The sequence below is a fragment of the Giraffa tippelskirchi genome, chromosome 12 (assembly GCF_054371585.1).
Source record: "Giraffa tippelskirchi isolate mGirTip1 chromosome 12, T2T-mGirTip1v1.2.pri, whole genome shotgun sequence".
Taxonomy (NCBI): domain Eukaryota; kingdom Metazoa; phylum Chordata; class Mammalia; order Artiodactyla; family Giraffidae; genus Giraffa; species Giraffa tippelskirchi.
In genome coordinates this window covers 149,270,949-149,284,271 of record NC_137286.1, presented here as the reverse complement: position 1 = coordinate 149,284,271, position 13,323 = coordinate 149,270,949, and the positions used below count along the sequence as shown (strand labels likewise).

Below are 13,323 nucleotides of genomic sequence, written 5' to 3'. Positions count from 1 at the left end.
GGTCTGAGCAAGGAGAGTCCAGACCAGGGGAGGCTCTGAGGAGGGGATGGGGTCGGGACCGAGGATGCAGGCTGCCTTGTGTGTAAACTGAGGGGCGGGTGAGGAGGCACCCTGGGGATGGGTCATCGGATTTCCCCTCGAGGGAAAATCCAAGGATGACTAACCCAGCGTAAGTTCCTGGGGCCCAAACAGGGCTGGAGGTGAACAGCTAGCGCAGATCCGTCTGTGTTTAAAAGGGAGAAGAGACGGTTCAGTCCCTAGAGCCCCCCGGAGTTTGGGCATCAGGATGAAGCACGGCCACAGCGGACCATCGGACAAACCCGGGGGAAACTCCTACCTGTAGCCGACTTGACGACCACACTCATTCGCCTTCTCACCGAATCAAAACTCAACACGTCCAGCAACTCAAACCTGAAACAGAGATTGAAAACTCGTTTTGACGATCCTCTGGCTCCGCGAGTCACAGCGTCTGGGTGACGACCAGCCTCCCCGGGTCGTCCGTTAGGGGTGACACGGCCCCTGGAGGAGCAGGTGGGTCGTCAGCCGGGCACGGCTGTGAGGCTGCCCGGCCATGCCGAGCGGTGGTGATGGCCTGAGAGGTGCTCTCACCTGCCTGTCCAGCAGGAAACCAGGAGCCCGACAGCAGTGTCACTGCCCTCCCGGGGGTCACACCACGGCGCCCGGAGGCCCCCAAGTGCTTTGGGGGAGAGCTGACTGTGGCTGGAGAACCCAGAAGCCCCTTCCGGAGTCAGGGTTCACCACCTCCCCCACACCCGGGGAGTCTACTTTTCCTGAACGGAAGTTTAAAATCCCGTTCTTTGAGACCATCGTCACCAAAGGTTATACTCCTCACCAACTGCGCCATCTCCGAGACAGCCCACTAACGCTTATTTACCAAGGAGAGACGGAAACCCCATCATCCAAGCCAAAATCGAGACACACCACACGTCTCCAGGCAGCACTTTTAGGCTGGACGGTCCCTGAAGGTCGATATGGAAAGTGAAACGTCCCCTGCCCATCTCTTCTCAGTGTCTCTACAGGACCCCGTGCTCCACGGCCGGGAACAGGCTCTGAGGATGCAGGATCCCAGGCCACTCCAAGGGGAAGGCTTACGTCTTCCCTCTTGAGGGGGTCAGAGCATGGCCTCGGGGTGTCAGAACGGACTAGAAGGTTCCTGAACTCCTGCAGTAAAACGGACACTGCATGGCTTCACCCAAGCCTGTCGGACGGTCCACCGCCACCCAACCTCTCCTCTAAGCGTCCGACTCAGATTCTCTGGGCGTTCCGGCAACGTTCTTGGGGTCGTTACCAAGAAGAGGGAGGAAAAGTCACAGCGAGTTTGGTATTTTCTCGGGTGAGAAAACGCTGGGAAGACAATGCTATACTCCCCTCCAGTCCCGCGGTGTCCTCACCTCTCAATGTCATTGTCCCTGTTCAGCAGCTCCATGTAACTGTCCTTCAGCCTCAGGTACGTGAAGCCAAATCTGCAGGGCAGACAAACCCGGGGGTTAATGTGGACCTATTTCCGCGTCACAGATATTTCTGTTTTATACTTTGGAAAAGCTTTCCTTTTGGAAAAGAAATGCTTCTAGTAAAACGGAGACTGTAAGCTGCATGGCGAAGTCAGTACTGAATTTATTCACTGTCTCAAAAAATTCTCCACGGGCCCAGGGAACTGGACCTGGGAATGGCCGCTTGGCACTTCACACATGCTGAGCTGCTTGCTACTGGTGCCTCTGAAGGGCAGCAGGTCTGGGGACTGGGCCCCGTCTCCACTATCAGGGGACCCTTCAGAGGTCGGTTACGATGCCAGAATTAGGACTCTGGGAGCCTGTCGGTCTCCAAGCAGATGCTAGGTCTGCTGACAAGGAAACCACAGCCCAGCTCAACACAGGGCCACAGGGCACTCGACTGGTGACATCCTTCCAGCACCAGCACGTGCGGGAGCTCTGCCCTCGCCGGGCCAGCGACGGGCAAGAGAAAACGGGCCTGGCTTCTGGACGCAAGGAGCTTACGGGAGGCGGATACACGCTCGAGAACCACAGCAGCCTTGACAACACGAGACGCCGGAGCCTGTGGGCCCGGGCCCGCTGGCCTGGCGGGAGCTGGCCGCTGAAGGAGGGGCGGCTTGGGGGTGCTCCCTGTGACTGAATGTGCCTCAGTGCCGGCGCGCTCGTTTTCCAAGAAGAGAGAAATCTCACTCGCTTTGACCAATCTCCCCGAGGTACGCGTGAATATGTATGTTGAATACACCACATACACACCTGATATCACTTTCAAATTGCAAGGGAAAAATGCAGCGTTTAGTCCACGACAAAAACATGGTTCCAATTAGACAGAGGTGCCCGATGCCCAGGCTCCGAGGGCAGTGAAGGGGGAGGTTAGTGTCTTTACTAATTTTTTAACTGAAGGGCAGTTGATTCACACCATGGCATGGTGTGAGCTTCAGCTGTACAGCGGTGTGACTTGGTTTTTTCCACAGCTCACATTCAGCTACAAGTTATTATGAGGTTCTGGGTTAGTTCCCTGTGCTGTGCAGCGAATCCCGCACCTTCAGTGTTAAATCAGGGTTATCGGCGATGAGAACGGAAAGACTTGGAATTATGCATCTGGAGAGAAGTGTTTCCCCAAGTGTTTGCGTAGAGCCCCATGTCACAAGGCAGCAACAAGTCCCAGTAAAGAGACCTGCAGGAGCTGGCAGGACAGGACTCACAGCAGCGAGCAGCGAGAGCCCCAGCATCCAGCCCAGCCCTTCTCACGCTGGGGGACTTTGTGGAAGTTTCTTGACCTCGCTGGACGTTAATTTTTTAGGATGGATGAGGAAGACTTGTCATAAGGGATTCTAAGACTGCATCTTAAAAAAGCCTGTGAGTGTTTGCAATGGCCTCTAGTTTACTGCAGAAGTTAACAGGGAAAACTACCATCTAAGACAGCAGGAGGGACCCACGCCCACTGCTGTGGGGATCAGAGGAAGGCCTGAGCCCAAAGGCAGTGACCGCCTGGCCCCCACCCCAGCGGAATGCCCCAGGCCCAGGGGCCTGGTCAGGATGCTGCCAGGACGCGTCCACAGTGACGGTGGACAGTGCCCAGAACACTCCCGCCTCCAGGACCAGAGTCGCCCGACACGCACCTCTGGATGCCCTCAACCAGGGCCACCTCGTCGGGCGAGGACGAGATGTACGCGGAGCGCTTCCCTGAGTCCGGTGACTTCTGGGGCCCGTCCACCTCATCGTCGTCCTTCACCTGGATGGTGTGGCACAGACAGAGGGCCCGGAAAAACAGCTCCTCCCGCTCCTGAAACACAGCACCACCCACAGCTCTAAGCACGTCCGCTTAAGACAGAAGGAACCCAAACAGAAGATGACAAACGACGAAGCGCGGCCTGCAGCCATCGGGGGTGAGGGGTCAGCTCTGCCTCCGGGGGGCGGAGTCCAGGCCAGACAAGACGGACACGGGCTCAGGGGGCGGCAGGTTCAGGTTTCCGGAAGGGCCTCCTGGGTGACCGCTGACGAAGGTAACGGCCCCTCCTGGAGGGAGAGAGACCTGGAGCCTCAGCACCAGGCTGTGTGTGTATATGTCCACGTGCGTGCGTGTGCACAGCTGTACAGCTTGTGTGAGCACGTACGTGTGCCTGGTGTGTAGGTGTGTCCGCGTCTGTGTCCCTGTGAGTGTGTCCATGTGTGAGCACACACGGTCTGCAGGGTCCCCTACTCTCAGCCCACAGTGACCCAGCTCAAGCGTGACGTGAGCTGTCTCCAGCCCCGACGTGACAGCCAGACTCACTGGGGACGCCTGCCCCCAAAGAGATGCCCACGTCTTTTCTTCCTGCGAGTCACGGGAGAGTTGGTTCTGTCCCAGACCCCGGGACAGGAGGTGCCCTTGCTCTGTCCCGAGACATGCCCGTGGAAGGGAGGGGGCAGGACGAGGGAGGGAAGCACGACCACCTACCCGCCCGCTGGCGCCCGGGGAGGAGTCGATCATGTCGATGGCGGAGGCGTCAGGGAGCACCTGGCCGTTGCAGACGGCGTGGGGCACGTACACATGGCCCTCCACGCAGCACTCCTTGAACTCCATGTTGTTCTCGGTGAGGGTGCCCGTCTTGTCCGTGAACACGTACTCCACCTGCGGACGCGGCTCTGCTGGCAGTGCTGCCCCCGAGGGGCTCGGACCCCCACAGGGCGCCATCCCTCCCCGCCACCAAGCTCTGTGCACAAGGGGCCCAGGTGAGTCCACCCTCCGCCCCCTCCACGGAGCTCCTGCTGGGGGCTCCCACCCACACGCTCCGCCCGCAGGACCCTCTGCAGGGCGGGTCCTGGTTATCACGGCCACTTAGCAGGTCAAGACAGTGCAGAGCTCAGGCCCTAAGCTGGCCGCCTGGAGCAGCTCAGCGGAGGGGCTTCGAACTCTCTCTACACCAGAGACTGAAGCTCAGTCTCACTGCCCACCCTGACAGTGATGACCTGGGGCCATGAGGACTGAGAAGACGGCTGGGGAGCCGAGGGCTCACTGCTGATTCACCCCAATTCAGGCCCTCGAAACCCGGAATCAGCACCGCTTAGAAAGGCCGCGGGTGAGCTGATGTCGGTGAGTGAGTGTCACGAGTCTGCCTAACTTGTCGACACAAAAGGACCACCACTGTCACTGTCACACAAGAGAGGGGAAGTCACTCTGCTGCCGTCTTCCGGGTGTAAGTCGTATCTGCTCAGGGATGGCAGCGGCCCCCTCCGAACACCCAGGGGGTCTGCCTGCATGCTGAGAGTCACGTGGCCTCTAGAAACCCAAGGACGCAGGCGCGAGGGGCTCCCCCAACAGCAAGCGAGAGAAGACAGCTCTGGAGACACTGACCTGCCCCAGCTCCTCGTTCAGATCCGAGGTGTTGACCAGCGGCCCTTCCCCCATCTCCTCATCAAACATCTCCTCGTCCCAGGTGATGAAGTAGGAGCCCAGGAACTTCTGCATCTCCACGGTGACGTACATGGACACAGGGATGATGTAGTTGAAGAGAACCATGAAGGCCAGGAAGTCCGTGAAGGCTCTGAGGAACTGAGACGGCACAGCGTGGGCATGGTGTCACCACCAGGCTGCCTGCCAGCACTGCGACAGCTGGAAGTTCAGCTTAGTTGGCACAGCTCAGCAAGTGCTGTTTTTGAATACAGGTGCTTCAGACCCAAAGGTGAAGACCACCTGGGGCGTCGGGGCCGTCTGCTTTCCTCTGTCCAGCCACTTCGGCGCCCAGGACAGAGCAGCCACCAACCTGTGCTGCTGGTGGACGAGGTAGGGGGTTGGGTCACCTGTGAGTCACACCTGGAGACAGTGAGGGGCCTCCCGCTGAGAGCCCGGAGGACACCAGTGTGATTATTCTAAGTTTCCTCTGCGATTCCGACAAATGACCAAGCTTAGGTCTGGACAAACGGCTTTTCTGTCTAGTTTTGTCCTTATTTCTGAGCCATTTAGTCTCCTGGCAGGCTGGACTGAGCAAGGAAAGAGGCAGGGGCCCAGGTTGGGATCTGCATACAGCTCAGGTAGATGCAGTAGGCCCAGCCAGAGAACGGTACCGTTTTAAGCAGAGGAAGTGGAAGTGGAAGGGAAGTCGCTTAGTCGTGTCCGACTCTTTGCGACCCCATGGACTGTAACCTATCAGGCTCTTCCGACCATGAGATTTTCCAGGCAAGAATGCTCAAGTGGGTTGCCATTTCCTTCTCCAGGGGATCTTCCCGACCCAGGGATCGAACCCAGGTCTTCTGCATTGCAGGCAGACGCCTTACCATCTGAGCCACCAGGGAAGCCCCTAAGTAGAGGAGATTTAATCAAATTAACACACTGGGGACTTGCCTGGTGGCCCAATGGTTAAGACTCTGTGCTCCCAACATGTAAGGTTTGTTCTTATGAATTTAGGATGGAAGCCGATACCTTTCTAGACCTGAATATTCAAATACCCAAAGAAGGCGGAGCAACCAGTGTGTGTCGGGGGGTAGTTCGGGGCAACCAGTGTGTGTGGGGGGTGGTGGTTCGGGGAGTGGGGCGCGGGGAGTGGGGTGCGGATGCAGCTGATACTTTCACTGTCACCAGTGTGTCTGCTACCAACATCTCATCATCCCGTGTCCCCAGGCGCCCACAGCGCCCACCCGCGGGGCCCCTCCGCCGTACCAGGTTCCTCTGTCTCTCGGCCTCCGTCTTCTGGTTGTACCACGGCTCGTCCCGGAACGGCTCGCTCTGCCACACGTACTTCAGGACAGTGTTGATGAGCGCCTTGCTGACGAGGATGCACAGGTACACAACGAGGAACACGTTCATGGATCTGAAACACAAGACGGCCGTGGAGACTGAGTGCCTGCTCCCCCAGGAACCCGAGCTGGGCGTCGGCTTTCTCACCAACGTCGGAATGAGCACGCTGCGAGCAGACAGGAACAACACAGCAAAGGGTTTTAAAGGCCCCCCCGACCAACTGTCAAAGCGCAAAAGGCAAGCTCATCTACATCTGAGTCTACTCTGGGTGCTGGTGAGTGTTTGGGGCCACAGGGACAGAGCTGGGGGCAGGGAACTCTGGCGGACAGGAGTACAGGGCATGGCCGCCCTGCTCAGGGGGCTTCTGCATGGTCTGGGGCTCTCAATTCACAGAACACCCAGAAATCAACGTCTTCTGTCATGGAGCATCCTAGTGCATTCCCAACCTGGGGGAAGGCGGGAGGGCGGGAGCAAATGGCTTGAGCAGGAGAAGCGCTGAGACCTTAGCCAGTGTCTTAGGAGGCTATGAAGTTTTGATTTTCCAGTATCTATTTCTGAGACCAATTTGTCGATGCAGACATCTGGAAACTAAGCATCTTCCTTAATAAGAACGGACGGCCCAACTTCACAGCTGATGCAGCCACAGGTGGGCAGAGACCCAGGATCCCACTTAGAGGTTGACTTGCCAACAGCAGGCAACAGTGACCCAACAGTCAGCCCCAAATCACTAAGGAGCCTATACCTCTTTATTTCACAACGTGTGGTCACTCAGCTGTCCCCCTCAGGTTAGGGACTCACTGTAATGCGGGGCAAAGAAGATGCCACCCTGGGCCATGTTTTCTTACAAATTCAACTCTGTCCTGACCTTGACCCAGGACTGCAGGTATCTGCACTCACGTGGGAGTCTACAGATGTGGCTGGGGTGCATGGCATCTACAGCCCCACGAAATAAGGTAGTCAATCTAAGATAATAAATAATAAGCCCAAATAATCAGCCCAACCATCTGTCAGACTCCACGAGGAGTTGCTGATCAGACCAAGAGGAAAATGATTTCACAACCGCGGGGGTCTGCGACAGTGGAAGTCACGGATGTTTCACACGATTCAGACGAGATCGGGCATGATAGGGTGGTATGGCTGTAGACTTTTTATGTGATTCAAGCCACGGGATATACGAGCTTACTTTTCAACAGCAGATCGCTTCTGGGACTTGGATTGATAGTTCAGCGCCATCTTGGTCTCCATGCCCGTGTAAATAGCAACACCTGTGAAGCAGAGAGTAGATGAAGCAGCAGCAGCACAGCTGTGTCTGTCTTCCCCGCACAGCACGGCACGTGCGGAGAGGTGAAGCGGGATTCTGGACAAAACGAATCATACAAGCTAGCTGTTCATAAAAAGCCACACAAAAAGATTCTTTAGACCAAAGAAATACTTTTTTTTTTCCTGCATAGAAAGCAATCTGCACTTTTTTAAAAAAAAAGTTCAGATTTTAGTAATTTGGGTTTCCCAACAATAGGACACACTTGTGTATTAGCTGTTTCACTTAAAACATAAAAATTAACCCACTGGAAATGGAAGCTACTAACAGAGAAACACAGCCATTAGAAGAATTTCCTGCAGAACCGTAGTGTGTGAATGCTTTCAGGGCATGGCTTCACGTCTGAGTCACAAACTGCAGGCACTTGCTGTGCAGGCAGCACCCTGACGTGTCCCTGTTGTGGACCGTGGCCGTGCGTGGAGACTGGTTTTTTAGTGAGGACAATTTTCCCCACCGTAAATCCGCAGCACCTCAAAGCACAAAGAGATATTTCCAGGGCACCTCCACGGATTTTAACTGCTTACGAGGCCCTTAGTTTTAGAAGCTATTATTAATGATTCACTAATTAAAATATTTACCGAAGATTTTCTCGGTATTCTTTAGCGTGGCTCCTCTAAGAAGCAGGTTTTCCGATCCTAATGGCCTGCAAAGAGAAGGACGACCAGAAACAGAACAATGGAGAAGCAGCTCACTGGCTCAACACTGCATTCCATGAGGAAACCATCTCAGTGTAGATCCGCTTGCATCTAGACTATGAACTCTAGCCAAGTCCCAGGAAAGGCAGGCACTCTTTCCCTGGGGACGGTAGAACCGTCTGCTGGGAGATTCCCACAGAGTCAGCTACATCAGGGCCCCAGCCCCACTGGGTGGCCCCCAAGGCTTTGACTCCACTCCATTAGAGACAGCGAGGGTGATGGGGCCCCTGCTCTTACCATCAGCAGCCCCAGGGCCCCTCCCAGAAGTGCCACCCATGGACCAGCCCGGAAACCTGCCCCAACAAGCTTCACGTCTAAGGCAGCACTGGGGATGCCTAGTGGTGTCCGCGACTCACTGAGCTGTTTCTAACACATCCTGGGGGAGTTTCACACACATTAACGCAGTCTGGCTTTCAGAGAGGTGCTGGGGGCCCAGTGAGGCACCCACAAGCACACAGCCAAGCCCCAGGCCCTGGACGCAGCTGGCCTGTAAGTCTGCAATGACCCGTGCACTGCTGTGCCCGTGCAGATACAGTGACCGAGGAAGTTAAAAACCATTCGTGTAAAAACAAGCACTCAGGACTCAACAGTGACCAGCAGACAAACTCTCTGCCTTTAGGGGTTCGGGGGCCGGTGGTCCCCTCTGTTGACCAAGTAATCATTTCTTCTCATTTCCCAAGAGTAGAAAGGGAATAAGAAGCAGATTCAGATTCCCTACTTTGCCATTTACAATATTCTCCTGATTTTCTTTGGAGAGTAAAAGGGATTTGGGGTAAAGGGAAAAATTTGCTAAAGTTTGCTTTTCATTCAATCAGCATTTGATTTCCTTTTATCAAGGGAGGCTGAGGACTTACTGAACGTTATAAACTTAGATGCGTCCCACGTACTCAGCTGACCTGGCTCAGGACCACATCAGGGTGAAGTCGAGAAAGAGGGACTGCCCAGCGCAGCGCGCTGGCTGGGACACCCTGACCCGAGGGGTCTGCCCAGGGCTGTCCGTGGTCTCAGGGCATGGCCCCCAGCCCGACAGCCACGTGGACGGGGCGCCCAGGTGCACACATGCTGTCCGTCTGTTACAAGCACTGCCGGCCTCCGTCAGCAAACACGACAGCTCACGTCCAAGGTGTTTATGGAAACAAACGCCCTTTATAAAGTGTCTCTGTGGGGTCCAAAAATAACTTCCTTTAAAAAGTACTTTGCTCCTGGTTTGGACGGGAGGATGAAGAATCATCAGTCAGAAAGGATCCAGAACTTGGATATACAATTCATATCTGTCCACACCACAACTTTATAAACACCTTTAAACATCCAAATGTTAGAAGTCTGCTGACTTAAGTACAAACACTAAAAAAAGCTAAACTAGAATAAGTATCAAAATATAAACTATATTAGTAATTCTCTCTCAAGAGACTCAGCCTTCAACTTTGTACAAATAAGGAAAACCTGCAGTGCTGACTTCTCCAGGTTCACCCACTGGTGCTATGGAGCCAGCTAAACCTATCCACCCTCATTCAAATACAAATTAATCCTCACAGGCACAGGAATCCAGGTTGTTTTTCCTCACTAACCAGGCATTCACCTTTAGAACAATATGTATTTAACAAAGACCAAGGCAAGGCCTCCATAGGTTCTGGAAAGCACTTGGTAACCTGCTGATGAAGAACGGGGATAAAAACATGTAAGAGGGCACCAACCACTTCCTTAAAACAAGTGATTCCTGGAGCCTGTCAAGGAGAGAAATCCCAACTGCTTATTTTGCATTAATTTCCATTTTCTTTTCTACTTCTGGGCCAGTGTTTTCTTTAATACACATGGTAATACCAGGACACTGGCAATCTGGAGACGGTTTGAATTAGAAGAAAAATAATTTCTCTGACCAGCAGGGTTTGTGGAAAAGGAGCAACTTCAAAGGCAGTCCCCTCAGTGTAGACCTCGAGACCTTGGGCAGGTAAAATGTCCCCAGGCCTGGGAAGCGGAGGCCGCAGAGCCCAAGCCCCGGCTAAGCGGGGTCTGAGGCCTCAGGGCTGAGTCAGCTCCCAGCCACCAGCGGTCTGGGTGTGGATGCCCACCTGGGACCTGTGCCGGTCACTGCCCATCCCCTGCAGCAGGTTCCCCATCCCTGGTGGGCGTGAACCTGGAATGGGACCTTGGGAGGCACATCCCCGACATCCAGGGCAAGGAGGTGCCCAGTGATGACCATGAGCAGATTCATGCAGCCGATCTGACAGCCTACAAGCCAGAAGCCTTCCAGCCTCATAGTCTGTTTAGTGAGAGAAGGTGTTTCTAACGGGGAACTGCGCCCTCCCCATTGCTTGTTTGGGGAGGGGGCTCCTGCCCTGCCCGGCTGTGATGGGGCTCTCAGCAGACTCTTGGGAGAACATTCTCCACGATGTCGTTACTGTGTTAACATGTCCAGACATGTGCACCAGAGAAACCAGCCAAGGGACAGAGCCCAGACCCTAGTCAGGTAAGATCCCCCTCAAATCAGCCAAGGGACAGAGCCCAGACTCGAGACAGGCAGGACCCCCCTCAAACCACCAACAGACAGAGCCCAGACTCTAGTCAGAAAGGACTCCCCTCAAACCAGCCAACGGACAGAGAACAGACCTCCAGTCAGTCAGGACTCTCCCTCACACCCACTGGAGAGCGACGATGAACAGCTCTCATCAGGGAAAGAACCACGTTTAAATGAACGATATGAGATGAACCCCCCCCAGCATTCAGAAGAAGCAGAGAACTCACCTCACCACGGGGTCATTCTGATCGTTGTAAACATTTATGCGGCCGACGAACCTGGGGGCGGTAGAGTCAGGTCACTGCCGAGGCAGTAGGGGGTGCGGGGGAACAGGACCTGAGACCCTGGCTGCAGGAAACCCCCCGCCCCCGTACCCCCATCTCTAAGAAGGACTGAGGTCCTCCCAGGAACACGGGGGGCAGGGGGGCTCAACCACACTTCCTCCCCACCCCGCTTTTAATTGCTCCAATTAGCCCACGACTTAAATGAGTTTCCTTAAAATCACCTCCTCAAAGCACAGAAAATTCATTTTTCTCCAACACATTTAGTTCCATGAAGCCTTTTCAAACACATGTATAGAGAGCTACGGATTGGAAGGGGACCAGACTTCTGCGGTGATGTACACGCACCCCAACCGGCCAGGAGGCGGGCCCTGGGGGGGCGGGGGCCGGGGGGGGGGCGGCCAGGAGCCGGGCCCTGGGGGGGCGGGGGGGGGTTGGCGGCCAGGAGGCGGGCCCTGGGGAGGCGGGGGCGCGGGGCGGGCCCTGGGGGGGCGGGGGGGCGGGCCCTGGGGGGGGCGGGGGGGCGGCCAGGAGGCGGGCCCTGGGGAGGCGGGGGGGGCGGGCCCTGGGGGGCGGGGGGGCGGGGCCGGGGTGCGGGCCCTGGGGTGCGGGCCCTGGGGGGCGGGTCCTGGGAGGCGGGGCGGGGGTGGGCCCTGGGGGGGGGCAGGGGGGCGGCCACTTACTTGTAGAGGTCGGGCTGGGGCTGCTCGCACTCGATGGTTGCGTGGAGACTGTCGATGTCCTCCTCTGAATGGAACCCCTTTGTATCCTGAACCGCATAATGGGTCTGCAGACGGACAGGATACGGGGAGTCACAGCCCAAACGAGCAACGCAGACTCCCCGCAGCGAGAGACCCTGTCCTGGGTCAGCCCGTCCCCCGGCCTGGGGCAGCCCCGGTGTTGAAGTGTTTGTGCACGTAAATAAGCCTGAGTACAAAGCCTGGTTACCATATGGGACAGAGTGTGTTACAGGACTATGGGTGGCGCCTGAGAACCACGTTTCTAAGTGGATCCCAGGGCTGCTGGTGCTGCTGGTCTGGGACCCCATTTTGCAAAGATGGGCCCTGAGGGCACCAGGAATGGTGGACAGGTGGGCCGGCCTTGGGAGGACACCGTCTCCTCCGCACCCCAGTGAGTAAGCTCGGGCAGGCGTGTGAGGATTCAGAATGACGGGGCGCGATCACAGCATTCGGCTAACGTGTGGGTGCTCCGGTGCGTCCTGCACTGGGGAGCTTCTAACTGTCCTCACGAGAGCTCTGTTCGCATCTGACGGACGGGAGAGCTCCGCAGCTGTGACCAGTGCAGGCGCCCCCCTCTGCTCTTGAGGAGACGGCTCCAGTGCGTCCAGCCCAGGAGCACAAACATGCAGACGTCTGCCACGGGCCCTGTGTGGACGGGCGTGGCTTCGCCCTGACCACAGTGATGCCCCGGATGCTCGCGGCATCTGCTCCCGGGAGGGGTGGCCGCGTCTGGGCAGGGACCCTGTGGGTGGGGGTGCGGATGGCAGCCCACTGCCCGCGGTCGGGTGTGCATGGCTCGCCTGGGCTGGGGAGGAGCGGACACGACCGCTCGAGCTCCAACGGCCCCTGAACACCGAGCACCCTCCACCCAAAACTGCTCTCGGTACAGACGTCTGTGCCGCGAGGCTCCCTCCCCTGGGATTCGGGATGTAGAAAACGGAACAGTGAGTGTGGAGACCCCACGGGCTTCATGTGATGAGACCATGGTCATCCACGGGGGAGAAGCAGGGTGCCCTTCAGGGCTTGCCCCTCAGAGAAGCTCCTGTGTCCATGGGAACCAGAGCCTCAGAAACGCTGGACCCGCGGGCCAGACCCACGTTCATAAACTCCCTGCAAGTGTCCCTGTTTTCAAAACAGTGACATCCTTAAAATTAATAGCGATGTGCTTGTCGTTTGTGATCACTAATTAAAATTTTTTAGTACCAGCTGCCAGTACAGAGCTCCACACTGAGTGTAAGAAATGAATCATAATTTCCGAAAATCCTTACTAAGATACTTTCACAAAAAGACACTCATTGAAGTAACAGTCGGGCAAAATCAAGACTCAGTTTTCACACAATGCCAGTCTGGTGAAGTCACTGATCTTGACCAGTAAAACGAAACAGTCCAACAGTGTCTTCCTCACATCCCTAACTGGATGCCCCCGCTAAACAGGAGCTAAAAAGGAACAGGGACTTGCTTCTGTTACCTGGAGAGGCTGAGGGTTGGGGTGCTGGGGTGGGAAGCCGAAAGTGGGGATCGAGGAGACGCAAACGAGAGGAAACAGTCC

The 13,323-nt window shown here is 56.1% G+C and overlaps 1 protein-coding gene across 3 annotated transcripts in view; it reads right to left on the bottom strand.

Annotated features, from left to right (window-relative positions):
• ATP11A (ATPase phospholipid transporting 11A) overlaps positions 1 to 13,323 on the bottom strand; it is a 110,395-nt gene that overhangs the window by 37,079 nt on the left and 59,993 nt on the right. For all 3 annotated transcript variants that reach the window (XM_081551506.1, XM_081551504.1, XM_081551505.1), the window contains 10 exons: positions 11,718 to 11,821; positions 10,981 to 11,031; positions 8,122 to 8,186; positions 7,409 to 7,490; positions 6,148 to 6,298; positions 4,846 to 5,043; positions 3,949 to 4,122; positions 3,131 to 3,294; positions 1,413 to 1,484; positions 338 to 411 (listed from right to left, as the gene is read on the bottom strand). In XM_081551506.1, the coding sequence (XP_081407632.1) occupies positions 338 to 411; positions 1,413 to 1,484; positions 3,131 to 3,294; positions 3,949 to 4,122; positions 4,846 to 5,043; positions 6,148 to 6,298; positions 7,409 to 7,490; positions 8,122 to 8,186; positions 10,981 to 11,031; positions 11,718 to 11,821 (1,135 nt within the window). The remainder of the gene's footprint in view (positions 1 to 337; positions 412 to 1,412; positions 1,485 to 3,130; positions 3,295 to 3,948; positions 4,123 to 4,845; positions 5,044 to 6,147; positions 6,299 to 7,408; positions 7,491 to 8,121; positions 8,187 to 10,980; positions 11,032 to 11,717; positions 11,822 to 13,323) is intronic.